The sequence below is a fragment of the Tachysurus vachellii genome, chromosome 3 (genome assembly GCF_030014155.1).
Source record: "Tachysurus vachellii isolate PV-2020 chromosome 3, HZAU_Pvac_v1, whole genome shotgun sequence".
NCBI lineage: Eukaryota > Metazoa > Chordata > Actinopteri > Siluriformes > Bagridae > Tachysurus > Tachysurus vachellii.
This window is the reverse complement of record NC_083462.1, coordinates 23,965,609-23,979,633: the sequence shown is the minus strand read 5'-3', so window position 1 is coordinate 23,979,633 and position 14,025 is coordinate 23,965,609. Positions and strand designations below refer to the sequence as shown.

Genomic DNA, 14,025 nt, shown 5'->3' with positions numbered 1-14,025 from the left:
TATGGTGCTTTTTACAATGGACATCATCTTAAAGCAGCTTTACAGAACATAAACACAGAACAAAAGGTTATTATAAAGTATAATATAAAGATTAATATTAAATATATTTAAAAGTATTTGTATTTATCCCCAATAAGCAAGTCTGAGGCGACTCAGGTGACTGTGGGGAGGAAAAACTCTCTTGAATGGTAAAGGAAGAAACCTTGAGAGGAACCAGACTCAAAGGGGAACCTCATCCTCATATGGGTGACACTGGAGGGTGTGATTATAAATATACAGTCTGATAAATGTCGTATTGATGCAAAAGACCACATGGAGTTCACATCTCCTCTTTAGTATCGCAGAGTCTAACTGGAGCTAGTAGATCTCTAGATGCCTCAGGATTCTCCCAGAGTCGGCCTCATCTCAGTGGAGGTCCAAAATCTTCATCGCACGGATACAGACAGTATGCAGCAGTAACTTGTGTAAAAAAGGCAAAATATAACACCTTAACTGTAAAATAAATGTCACGGATTCCCTCCAACTATTCAAATATTCAGTTTATTTGTATATTATTTTATTCCACTGTGATCGCGATAAAACAATCCTAGTCTTTTCACAGGTTTTATGGTCCATGGTGGATCCCAGGAATTTTATTATAATTTTATTAAGCTGTAATGATTCATGATTTACTTTTCTTTAAGTGTTATTTTCTTTAACACGACACTAACATTACTTTTTGACAGTGGATGGGTCCATGTTTTTTTAAACATACTAAATGTATGTTTAACTAAATGTAGTTTCACTGGTGGAAATCACAATCATTGGTGATATTTTTTTAGATTTTTAACCTCTCACTTGTAATGAATGGAATTAATCCAAAATTAAAACATAAGTAAGCCCTCTACTTGGGCCTAAGGCATTCTTTCATGAACATGTTCTGGAATAAAAAAATATTTACAGCTCAAATAAGTATACAAAATGTTATTGTACACATGTAAGTAATGCTCACAGATTGATAACAATGTTCATGATCTTAAACAAAATACTATGGAATTTGTTTTATAAAGTGGCCTCTGTCTGCAAAAAAACAGAATCGATCTCTACTGTAGAATAGCCATGCTCTGATGATACCTGGACAAAATCTTCTTAGGACTGAAACAAAAATAAGAGTGTGTTCTGGTGCCATCTGCTGCTCAAAATAAGAACAGAATAATTGCTAAAAGTCCTGACATGCCATCTATTCTTTAGACATGGTATATAAACTCATAGATATATACCATAGATGTCGCCTCGGGGTTCTAAAAATGCATCAAAACCGCAGCCATCTTTGTACAGGGCACTTGTACTTTAAATGCATGCACGATGCCGGACTTCTGTGTTGCGTTTGGATGTTCAAACGAAAGAAATCTAAAAACCAGACAGCAAGGGATTAGATTTCACACGTGACAATGTGTTTTATGATACTGAACGTTAGGAAATTATATTTCTGGTTCTGTTGGTTTGTTTTAGTCCTTGGTTAACGACCGCAGCTAATCCATGCTAGTTACCCATTAGTTTTGACAGTTAGGAAAACCGACAATATTTGTAGATTCCGAAGCTCTTAATAAGGACATTAAAAATTGACCCATGCTTTTTTGCTTAAAGGTGAAGACCCAACTTTATGTATGTTCTGTAAGATTCCCTTATCTGTCAAACATATTTTATTAGATTGTCCTGGACTTAACAAATGTTCTTTTATCAAGTTACTTCACTTAAGGACATATTTAATAACATTATACCTGAAAAGGACTTGGATTTTTCTTTATCGTATGTTAATTAAAAAAAAAATGTATAACATTACTTGCTGTTTATATTTGTTTTGTTTTTATTGTATTTATATTATATTTGTGTTTTCGTAATTGAATTTTTGCCATGAAAATAGCTTTGATTGCTGACATGGTATTAAATAAATAATCTGAATCCGAACCTAAAGCAGAAGTAGGCTCTGAGGACATATTTGGTCTTTGTGATCACACTGTTGAGACTCAAGATGGCATAGACAACCATCATTTTAGCTTAATTTCACTGGTTGTCTGTAACTTTCATAAGTTGAGACAACACCATGTCACAAAGGTTCATATTCTGTAACTGCAGAGCAAACGTGTCAGGAAGAAAATGTGTAAGGTTGTGTTGTTGCAGGGATACTATATAAACCAATAAAAATAAACCAATACATTTTAAATGTTTAAATGAACATGTATAGTCACACCATTGTAGCAGTGTTGCATGCAGTAGGTTATAAGGTAAGTAGTGATTGTTCATTTGAAGTTTACTAAAGTGGAAGAATGTAAGTAATAAATTTACACATACTAACACTATGCATTATATTGTGAAAAAGTAGATTATCTTAAATATCAAAACCTTAAATTTACTCTGGACTTAATGATAAATACATGCCTGACCTTTGGAACCAAAAAAAAACTAGAAAATCGCATTCATGACGATTTATGGTGATTTTATGTCTTTGCCTACATTTACGCTGATGCATTAAGAGGAGGGGGTCCACTGTACCAAGATGGCGGCTCAGTTGATGCATTCGTTCCAATGTACTGCGTATACAAGGCGACATCTAGTGATATATCTATGATATAAACTCAGCTGCCAGTTTATTAGGTTCATCAATGTGGTTTATACCAACAGCCCTTATTTTCTTCTGTAATCCCGTCCACATATCACATCAGCAGACTGTGTTATATATACACTGAACTGAATGTAGCCCATCTGTTAGGCAGCATGAGGTAGCACCCCCAGTCTCAGCCTCAGATGCTCTGCCCAGAGTACACCACTAGTATGGCTCACAAGACTAAATCTCCACCATACTCTGTCTATTAATGGAAAAGGACCATCATATGGACACCACTTTGTAGTTATTAGCACAGCAATAAAACATGGTATTATCATGAAGGTGAGCTGCACTTATCATTTTAATGTATTAAATAATTCCATCAGTTAGACAAATCTACATGATTTCACAGGACTTAAGAATCAACCACTCATGATTTTAATTTAAATTTATTTTAAAATTTGAACAGCAAACTTACAGTAGCAGAGAAAGTTTATTACACTTGTCAAAATAAAGGTTTGTGAAATGTAAATAAAGACAAAAATGCATATACCACACAAAATACAAAAAAAATCATAACTGGGGAAAAAAGGGACCAGGCGCACTTAACACAGCAATCCTGATTTGAAAGGTCATGAAAGAACAAGAACATAAATAACTAAAATCAATACCAAGTGGGCTCAATTAGCACCCAGGCACTTAGCCAGGTACAGCTGCACAACTAAGAAGCAGTCTCTGACATAACTTGGTATTCCAAGTGTTAGAGTGTTGCATGTAACCATCACTAGGTCATTGTACATACACTGAGATGTAGGTTTCCAGACACAGAGTAAGTCTAACACCGTTCTAAAGTTTTAAATTTAGAACAGTGGCAGAAAAACTGTATCTGGAAAACTTATAAAAAATACAGTCTTACTGATAAGTACATGCATCATTTTATTTTTTATTCCTGGTGGCAGTCACTGCTTACACAACTGCAGTCACCCAGGCACAACTCAAGGAGCCCACCCATTTACAACCTGTACTATTTACAGAATTATGAACTGAAATACATATACAGCAGTTTTAATCAACCTCCTCCATGCGGGATGCGTCATCATCCTCTTCCAAGGGTGGCATGTCCTCAGTGGGAGCAGAACTAGGCTCTTCGGTTGACAGGTCCTCCTCATCAATGCCTAAAAATTGATCAAAAACAGAAACTTGAGGAGGCCATACACTACATATCCATTATCTGCTTGTTCTCTGGAAAACAAACTGGTGTTTTTGACATGTGCTGTACTCTTACCCAAGCCCAGCTTGATCATTCTGTAGATGCGGTTTGAATGTGTCTGAGGATCATCAAGGGTGAAGCCTGAAGAGAGCAGGGCAGTCTCAAATAGCAAGATTACCAGGTCCTTTACTGATTTGTCATTCTTGTCAGCTTCTGCTTTTTGCCGCAGGGTTTCAACAATAGGGTGATCAGGATTGATCTCTAGGTGCTTCTTGGCAGCCATGTAGCCCATGGTGGAGTTGTCCCTCAGAGCTTGGGCCTTCATGATCCTCTCCATGTTGGCTGTCCAGCCATATGTACTGGTCACAATGCAGCAGGGGGAGGCAACCAGGCGATTGGAGACAGTGACCTGGAAAGAACAAAAAAAATCAGAGAATGTGCCAAGAAAGGCCTACTGATTTTAGTTCTAAAAATCCATATGAAAAATTTTTTTATTACCTTCTCAACCTTCTTTTCAAGGATGTCCTTCATGATCTTGCACAGGTTCTCAAACCGTGCCTTCTTCTCCTCTTGCTTCTTCTTTTCCTCTTCGTCCTCGGGCAGCTCCAGACCCTCCTTGGTCACCGACACCAGGTTCTTTCCCTCAAATTCCTTCAGCTGCTGAACACAGTATTCATCAATAGGCTCAATCATGTAGATCACCTCCAAGCCAGCTTTGCGCAGCCGTTCCACAAAGGCAGAGTTGGCCACCTGTTCTTTGGTCTCACCTGCAACAAATTTGATACAAATATTTTAAATAAAGATCTAAACAGTCCAACTAACTAAATTTTATTTATAAAGTTACTGATAGAGTTCTTACCAGTAATGTAGTAGATTTGCTTCTGAGTGTCCTTCATGCGGGTGACATAATCTTTAAGGGACACCATCTCATCCCCAGAGGCAGAGGTGTAGTAACGCAGCAGCTCAGAGAGTTTTTTCCTATTCTGGGAGTCCTCATGGATACCAAGCTATTGGGTAGAAGGTACACAAACATTAAGGATTGTTTAGATGTTTTAAAAATGCCACAAGCACTTTGCGTATTAGAAGAGTGCACAAACACTAATCAGCTTTGGGCAGGTTTACAGGCTCAAACCAGGAAACAGATGGCAATCAGATGACATGCAATGAGTGGGGCATATGGTAGCCTTCTCCATTTAGTTATAAGCAATTGCAGAATGGTTTAGAGCTGATATCTTTCTATTACACAATAAAAAAGTTTATATTTTGATGCTTTGAAACTGGTACGCCATAATCATGTAAATAAACAATATTTCTACAGTGCTTTATAACAGAGGGATGAAAGAACACAGATTATAGAGTTTCATATACTGTACAATTTTAAATCAACAAATTCATTGTTTCACATTTTAGCAATCGTAAGAAAAGAAATCCAATTGATTAACCTAGCAAAATACCTTGATATTCTTGGAAAACTGTTCATAATACTTCTTGTAGTTGTCCTTGTCCTCTGCAAGTTCTGTGAAGAGCTCAAGGCACTTCTTCACCAGGTTCTTTCGGATGACTTTGAGGATCTTACTCTGTTGCAGCATCTCTCTGGAGATGTTCAAGGGTAAATCCTCAGAGTCTACCACACCCTTGATGAAGTCTGAAAGAAAGTAATTCAAATATAGCAATTAAAAAAAAAATTATAATTAAATAAAAAAATTTTAAATTATTAATAAAAATAATTACAAATTAATTTTTTAACAAAAAGTGCACCTATTTCTACTTCTCCAAGGTGCTTTGGGGGTATTTAATAGTACATTTATACAATTAGAGATTACTGATTCACTTACTGAGATACTCTGGAATAAGTTCATCACAGTTGTCCATGATAAAGACTCTGCGCACATAAAGCTTAATGTTGTTCTTCTTTTTCTTATTCTCAAAAAGATCAAAAGGAGCTCTGCGGGGTACAAAGAGCAGGGCACGGAACTCCAGCTGTCCTTCCACCGAGAAATGCTAAAAGAAGATCAAGTAGAAGTTAGTGCTGTTCCAACAATTATTCATTTAACAAACACCCTTGTGTTTGATGACCAGCATACTCCTTTCATGGTAAAGATCTGTTTTATAGACTCACTTTAACAGCAAGGTGATCCTCCCAATCATTCGTCAGGCTCTTGTAGAACTCTCCATACTCCTCATTAGTGATGTCATCAGGGTTGCGGGTCCACAAAGGCTTGGTCTTATTGAGCTCTTCTTGGTCAATATACTTCTCCTTGATTGTCTTCTTCTTCTTTTTATCTGTGCTCTTGTCATGGTCTTCTTCATCAGAGCCAACATCTTCAATCTCTGGCTTATCATCATCTTTCTCTCCTTCCTCCTCACTTTTGTCCTTCTCTTTTTCCTCCTCACATTCATCATCACTCACCTCCTTGTCACGTTCTTTCTCCACCTTCACAAAATTAAAGTAAGTAAGGGTAAGCACAAAACTACTAAACTCAAATATCAGGACACAAGAAGTGCCAGTACAATTAAACCCCAAATGAAATGTAAAAATCTTAGTCAATTATAACAGCTACTTACATATAATGTGATTGGATAGCCAATGAACTGTGAGTGCTTCTTCACAATCTCCTTAATACGCTTCACATCAATGTATTCTGTCTGATCCTCTTTCAAATGCAGAATAACTTTTGTTCCACGGTTAATTGGTTCAGCTATAGAGACATGACAATTGATTTAATAATGTGACAATCATACTAATCATACAACCATCAATAATCTTATTATATCATTATTACTGCACCACAAAATGCTAAATGTAGCGATTCCCCTTGAACCCTCAGGTTTCTATAAATTACATCCTACTACTGTTTTTCAGCCCAGATATAGGACATGCGGTTAATAATTGATATATACTGTATAATTATGATAAGGTGTTAAATACTTACAGTTTTCCACTTTCACTGTGAATGAGCCACCAGCAGATGACTCCCAGGCATACTGCTCATCATCATTGTGTTTGGTGATGACTGTGACTTTCTCAGCTACCAGGTAGGCTGAGTAGAAACCCACACCAAACTGACCAATCATAGAGATGTCAGCTCCGGCCTGCAGAGCCTCCATGAACGCCTTGGTTCCAGACTTGGCGATTGTTCCCAGGTTGTTGATGAGATCAGCCTTGGTCATACCGATGCCAGTGTCAATGATGGTCAGTGTACGATCCTCTTTGTTTGGAATGATTTCAATCTTCAGGTCTTTCCCAGAATCTAGCTTACTTGGGTCAGTCAGACTTTCGTATCGAATTTTGTCCAATGCCTAAATTAACATAAAAAAAGGCACAATAAATAACTTTGTCGAAATATATAATTTCACCTATATCTACATACTTCTCAGTTGTATGTAACTTATATTTATACATTTTATGACATGATGATATTTGGCTCATTGCTTACATCTGAGGAGTTAGAGATTAGCTCCCTGAGGAAGACTTCTTTGTTTGAGTAGAAGGTATTGATGATCAGAGACATCAACTGGGCAATTTCTGCCTGGAAGGCAAAAGTCTCTGACTCCTCCTCCATTGGTTGGTCATGTTCTTCTGGCATCTGTATAAGACAGGACAACAGTTGAGGTGCAACACACCACTGAACCAGGTTCAATACTCAGGTATTTATGTATTGTACATGTATTTACTGTTCATCACGGATTAAAACCTTTATGCATTTTGTAATATAGTTTAAGACGATGTGTCCGTCAAGATTTTAACACAATACACTATTTTCTAAATCATGCAGCTGTAAATCTCTTGCGCATGAATATAGAGTACAGATTAAGATGAGTTTATCTCTGTTCTTCCATAAATCTTATTACATTATGAACTTAACAGCTTAATCATATGGATCGTATGGTTTATTCACTGGTAAATGCAAACAGAAACAGCTCTGAGAGTCCAGTGAAGGTTTTAATTTCGAAGTGCTAAGTATTCCAACGATTATTGGATTATTTTCCGGAATAATCTACATGATTACGCGATGCACCGGTGCGCATGCGCCACCAACCGGATGCCGAGATTAACTGCAGCCTTCTAGAAAGCTCCACTGGCTCACGTCATCTGCCAACAACACCATGAGCAGCAGCGAGCACATGGTGAACCAGGATCTGAGCAACAATAATTATCTGACTTTGACCAACTATATATACACAACAAGACACCTTAAATCAGCATAATCAGATTAACTGTGTATTATGTTAATCCCTCGAGATTATTGTCTTTCCTAAAACTGCATGTTATACCCATGAAAGGAAAGAAATCTATCAAAAACAGTACGACTACCTGACTACAACCAACTACACACACACACACACACACACACACACACACACCAAGACACCTTAAATCAGCATAATCAGATTAACTGTATTCTGTTAATCCCTCGAGATTATTATTTTCCTTAAATTGCATTTTATAGCCATGAAAGGAAAGAAATCTATCAAAAACCACTTTTGAAACATAATATATGATGAATACTATCATCAAACAGCTGGAACCAAATTCTTTGTGTGTGTCAACACACTTGGACAATAAACCCGATTCTGATTCTGATACTGATTCTACCCAGTTCTTTCCTCCATTAAGATGCAATAAATGCAAAACATTAGCACAATGACATCCCATAGGACCTGTGTCCCATTTCTTGACAGATGATAAAGTCAGTTTTTTTTTTCATTCATAACCCTGTGGTAAAGGATATTATGACAGGATATTGCAAAACAACTGCCAGACCTGTTAGCTAACTAGGAAGCTAACGCTACATTTACATGTAAAATCACCTCAGCATTTACATGCTAATAGTTTAACGTCGAATTAAAGGTCTTACTGATGTTATTATTAGTGTAAATATGTCACTTAATACAACATTATAAATGGGTAAATGGTTAAAACATCAAGGTACAAATGTTAATCGAGTTAATATTTTATTTTATTTTCTTCTCAGGATTCTCAGTAATCTTAGCAACTTACCTCGACTGGAGTCTTTTAACGTGAAATAGCTAAAGACTTTATAACAACCGTCTTTAAGCCTGTCTCTACGGACGCGCGTGTACAATGATGAGGGAACAGCGCGCGCGGCGGCTTTATATATAGCGCTTCCACAGAGTGTTCGAGAAACGGACTCGGTCGAGAAACATCTCGAATCTTCGCGGCGTTATGTGCGCGAGGCGGGTTTTTAAAAGTCTGTCAGTCAGGCGTTTTTAAAAAAAACCAACGGTTTCTTTTCTTAGTTTCAAATGAAGAATTATTTCATACCAAACACCCACTTTATTCCTTTATAAAACATGTTTTATTAGAAATATTCAGTTCCACGTTTCTTAAAAAAAGTGGTTAAAATTAAAAACAGCAGAAAAAAATACATTTTTCAATGACTAAGTCAAACAAGCACAAAATAGTAAAATAACAAAGTTAAATAACAAAGAACAATTGACATAAGAGTGTGTTTCCAGGTAAATACATTTATATTTTTGAGCTACGAAACCTCAGTCAACTTCTTCCATTCTGGATGCATCATCATCACCCTCCAGAACTGGCATGTCCTCCTCAGTTGGCTGGACGATGTCCTCCACAGCCGAATCATCATCATCAATGCCTTTAAAAGATCATGACGAGCATATTAAATAAAATATATTGTTTATTTGATCGTTACTGTTACAGTTTGTGGATTTTTTTAAAGGATATTGTTAAACAAGTGTCATAACTCACCAAGACCAAGTTTGATCATCCTGTAGATACGGTTAGCGTGTGTCTGTGGGTCCTCTAGGGTGAATCCAGAAGACAGCAAGGCAGTCTCAAATAGCAGAATCACAAGGTCTTTCACAGCCTTGTCATTCTTGTCAGCCTCTGCCTTCTCTCTAAGGGTCTCAACAATTGGGTGCAGGGGATTGATCTCCAGGTGCTTTTTCGCTGTCATGTAGCCCATGGTGGCGTTGTCCCTCAGTGCCTGAGACTTCATGATCCTCTCCATGTTGGCTGTCCAGCCATATGTACTGGTCACAATGCAGCAGGGGGAGGCAACCAGGCGATTGGATACAACAACCTTGTTAGGAGGGAAAAAGATCTATCATGAGAAAAACTGAATAATGAACACTATATTTGAATGACATGAAATCACATTGTTTTTTTTTGTTTTTTTTAACCTTTTCTATCTTTTTATCTAATATGTCCTTCATGATTTTGCAAAGGTTCTCAAATTTGGCCTTAAGCTCTTCCTGCTTCTTCTTTTCCTCTTCATCCTCGGGGAGCTCCAGACCCTCCTTGGTCACTGACACCAGGGTTTTGCCATCATATTCCTTTAGCTGCTGAACACAGTACTCATCAATGGGCTCAATCATGTAGATCACCTCCAAGCCAGCTTTGCGCAGGCGTTCCACAAAGGCAGAATTGGCCACTTGTTCCTTTGTCTCACCTTAGGCAAGTGGGAAAATATCTTTTAAATAAGTTATACTTCTGATACAGTGTTTATGTATTATATATAAATAAACATATGATACTAACCAGTGATGTAGTAGATGTGATTCTGGTTTTCCTTCATGCGAGAGACATAGTCCTTGAGAGACACCATTTCATCTGCAGAGTTGGACGTGTAGTAACGCAGAAACTCTGAGAGTTTTTTGCGGTTCTGAGAATCTTCATGGATACCGAGCTGAAATAGAATAGAAAAAGTTGTAATTTCATAAATGTGTTCTATGTGTTAAACTCTTCCAAACATAAATTTAATGTAAATCTACCTTGATATTTTTGGAGAACTGCTCATAAAACTTCTTGTAGTTGTCTTTGTCCTCACAGATTTCAGTGAAGAGCTCAAGACATTTCTTGACCAGGTTCTTTCGGATGACTTTAAGGATCTTGCTCTGTTGTAGCATCTCTCTTGAAATGTTTAGTGGCAGATCCTCAGAGTCCACCACACCCTTCATAAAATCTAATTAAAATGTTAAGTCATTAAATGTTCTGTGTTATCACCTTACAGTTATTTCATGCTGATTGTGACAAAATGACAAATGATATATTGGCACACTTACTAAGATATTCAGGCATTAGCTCTTCACAGTTATCCATAATGAAGACTCTGCGCACATAGAGCTTAATGTTGTTTTTCTTCTTCCTGTTCTCGAAAAGGTCAAAAGCTGCTCTTCTTGGGACAAAAAGCAAAGCACGGAACTCCAGTTGGCCCTCTACTGAAAAGTGCTATATAAAATACCAAGAATTGATCAAACCATCACTAACAATATAAAGAATACACCCGATAATATTCCTTGTTTTTTATTTATATTAACTTATATCACCTTGACTGCAAGGTGATCTTCCCAGTCATTAGTAAGGCTTTTGTAGAACTCTCCATATTCCTCGTTGGTGATATCATCCGGGTTACGGGTCCAGATAGGCTTGGTCTTGTTCAGCTCTTGAGCATCAATGTACTTTTCCTTGACCTTCTTCTTCCTTTTGTTTTTGCCATCTTTGCTGTCTTCATCCTCATCAGATCCTACATCCTCAATTTTTGGCTTATCTTTGTCATCACCAACTGGAACCTCCTCTTCCTTCTCTCCTTCTTCTAGATCAACTTCCTTTTCTCTCTGCTTCTCAATCTACCAAAGGATAATTCGAATGATCAGCATTAAATCCATCTGAAATGTGAATGGAGGGACACAAACGTACTAACAAAAGTACACCATTATAGTATGAAGAAGCACTTACGTAGAGAGTGATTGGGTAGCCAATGAACTGAGAGTGCTTCTTAACAACTTCCTTGATACGTTTCTCCTCAGTGTATTCTGACTGGTCCTCCTTCAAATGAAGAATCACCTTTGTGCCACGGCCGAGAGGCTCGCCTATAAATTTGTTTTAAAAATCACATATAATTTAATGAAATGTTTCTTGTTTCTACATTGCAGAGTTTATATATATATATATATATATATATATATATATATATATATATATATATATATATATATACATATATATACACACTATGTGACATTTTATGAAGCCATACCATTATCAGGCTTAACTGTAAAGGAACCCCCTGCTGCTGACTCCCAGATATACTGCTCATCATCATTGTGTTTGGTGATGACTGTGACTTTCTCAGCTACCAGGTAGGCTGAGTAGAAACCCACACCAAACTGGCCAATCATAGAGATGTCAGCTCCAGCCTGCAGGGCCTCCATGAATGCCTTGGTTCCAGACTTGGCGATGGTTCCCAGGTTGTTGATGAGATCAGCCTTGGTCATACCGATGCCAGTGTCAATGATGGTCAGAGAACGATCCTTCTGGTCAGGAATGATTTCAATCTTCAGGTCCTTGCAGGTATCAAGTTTGCTTGGATCTGTCAAGCTCTCATATCTGATCTTGTCCAAAGCCTGTAAATATGAAACAACCCAAAAGAATTGCAATCAATTCAGACAATCAGTCAAGTGCCCCAATAAATTTAATCTGTTTCATCTACCATTTATCTGAAGTTTGGTATGTGTTAAACCTACATCAGAGGAGTTAGAGATAAGTTCCCTGAGGAAGATTTCCTTGTTAGAATAGAAGGTATTGATGATCAGTGACATCAGCTGAGCAATTTCTGCCTGAAAGGCAAAAGTCTCTACATCCTCCTCCATCATGGGTTGGGCAGCTTTCTCAGGCATCTATGGTAATACATGAAACAATTCTAACAATAAAATTATGTACAATATATATCACTATTAAAAATCTACCAAACATGTAATTCAGTTATTGTTTTACATTATTTCTGTTTGACATCTTTTATTATGAAGATATGTTTCAAAAATAGCTTTCACCTATTTCAGTTACCTCATTATTTCATAATTACATAAAATGTTGTTTCTAAAATATTTTAACATGTTTACAATAGTTATTGTTCTTTTTAAATGAAATAAAAAAAATTTGAACATTTCTTTAAATAAAATTTCTATTTAAAGAAGTTGAAGGAAGAGGATAATGAGGAATAAAGAAGCAGCTGTTACATTTCCTCTAGAAATCTGACACCAACTTGCATGTAACACCTATGAATATAGGATAAGTGTCTAAAGTTCCTTAAACAGCAATAAAGTTATAAATTATGTGAATTACCTACCATTTGTGTCAAAATGTATTTACTAGATGCCGTAATTCAATCCATCTATTTTGTCTTATCCACATTTTATAGTTTTTCAACACTGGATGCAGCTGTCAGGCAGCCATCTTGCCATACGGTCCCTGCCATGTGCTCTCTGACTGACCTTAGCCATTTAATTATTACAAGTTTCTAATTATATGTTAGAAACACTGCATCACCATTGCATTCCAAAATACAAAGCATTCTATTAATACCAAAGTCTACAATTCAAGTCTTTTACAAGTCTTTTTCAGTACAATAAATAAGAAAATACCTGAAATCTGTTAAATATTAACTACAATATTGAATCTTTAAATTTCAATGAATTCAAATCTAACCACATCATTTAAATTGATTATCTGATACATTCTTGATTATGATAAATCTAAAAATGGTCTATAGATCATTAATGAAATAACCTTAAAACACATGCAGAGGACTGTAGTTTAGCTTGCTTTAGCTTCTTACCTTTGTAAATGTCTTCTATATGATTTGGTATATGAACCCTCTTGAGTATGGAGGTACACTCGGCTTGTAGCGTATCTTCTAGTGTCTTGTCTTTTCTGTGCTCTCTCTTGAGTGCTATCTGCAAGTCTGGAGGCCCGCTTTGGTCTTTTTATACACCGCGGAAATGTTTCTCGAAACTCCCATCCCGAAAGTTCCAGAAGTTATACCCCCGTAGTAGATAGTGAAGGCACTGAATGGTTTAGGTGTGAGGGAGGTCTCTGTCCATACACCATGTGTCCATTTAGGGTCAAGCAGTTGCAGGGGGTGTCTGTCAGTCACAGCAAGCACTTTCATGACAGTTGGTGGCACATGGACCTGTGAGGGACACAGCTGTAGGCAGAGCTTACTTCGTGACCACATTATTGGCTAAATTGCTACGTCAATCTTGTTTAATACGTTTTTAAAAATCAGTCTTTTTACTATATTTATTCTTTGGGCCAACAACGAGAAAGCATTTAGCAAGGACCTTTTTCCTCTACACAAGACAGATGAGGCCTTTGAACAACAGAATTTAGTGAAATGCAAAATGATGTTTTTCTACAATTAAATAGATCTCTCTCTCTCTCTCTCTCTCTCTCTCTCTCTCT

The 14,025-nt window shown here is 37.0% G+C and overlaps 2 protein-coding genes across 2 annotated transcripts; both read right to left on the bottom strand.

Moving 5' to 3' along the window:
• Positions 1 to 3,017: 3,017 nt before the first annotated feature.
• hsp90aa1.2 (heat shock protein 90, alpha (cytosolic), class A member 1, tandem duplicate 2) lies at positions 3,018 to 8,951 on the bottom strand. Its single transcript, XM_060866345.1, has 11 exons — positions 8,797 to 8,951; positions 7,232 to 7,381; positions 6,728 to 7,094; positions 6,360 to 6,493; positions 5,914 to 6,228; positions 5,630 to 5,795; positions 5,249 to 5,439; positions 4,654 to 4,801; positions 4,293 to 4,561; positions 3,870 to 4,203; positions 3,018 to 3,759 (listed from the first exon to the last, which is right to left on the bottom strand). Exons 2-11 carry the CDS (start codon positions 7,379 to 7,381, stop codon positions 3,650 to 3,652), a joined length of 2,184 nt encoding a protein of 727 aa, XP_060722328.1. The 5' UTR covers positions 8,797 to 8,951; the 3' UTR covers positions 3,018 to 3,649.
• Positions 8,952 to 9,179: 228 nt separating this feature from the next.
• hsp90aa1.1 (heat shock protein 90, alpha (cytosolic), class A member 1, tandem duplicate 1) lies at positions 9,180 to 13,600 on the bottom strand. Its single transcript, XM_060866344.1, has 11 exons — positions 13,400 to 13,600; positions 12,309 to 12,461; positions 11,822 to 12,188; positions 11,521 to 11,654; positions 11,112 to 11,411; positions 10,848 to 11,013; positions 10,557 to 10,747; positions 10,324 to 10,471; positions 9,966 to 10,234; positions 9,532 to 9,865; positions 9,180 to 9,418 (listed from the first exon to the last, which is right to left on the bottom strand). Exons 2-11 carry the CDS (start codon positions 12,459 to 12,461, stop codon positions 9,309 to 9,311), a joined length of 2,172 nt encoding a protein of 723 aa, XP_060722327.1. The 5' UTR covers positions 13,400 to 13,600; the 3' UTR covers positions 9,180 to 9,308.
• Between the last annotated feature and the right edge of the window lie 425 nt (positions 13,601 to 14,025).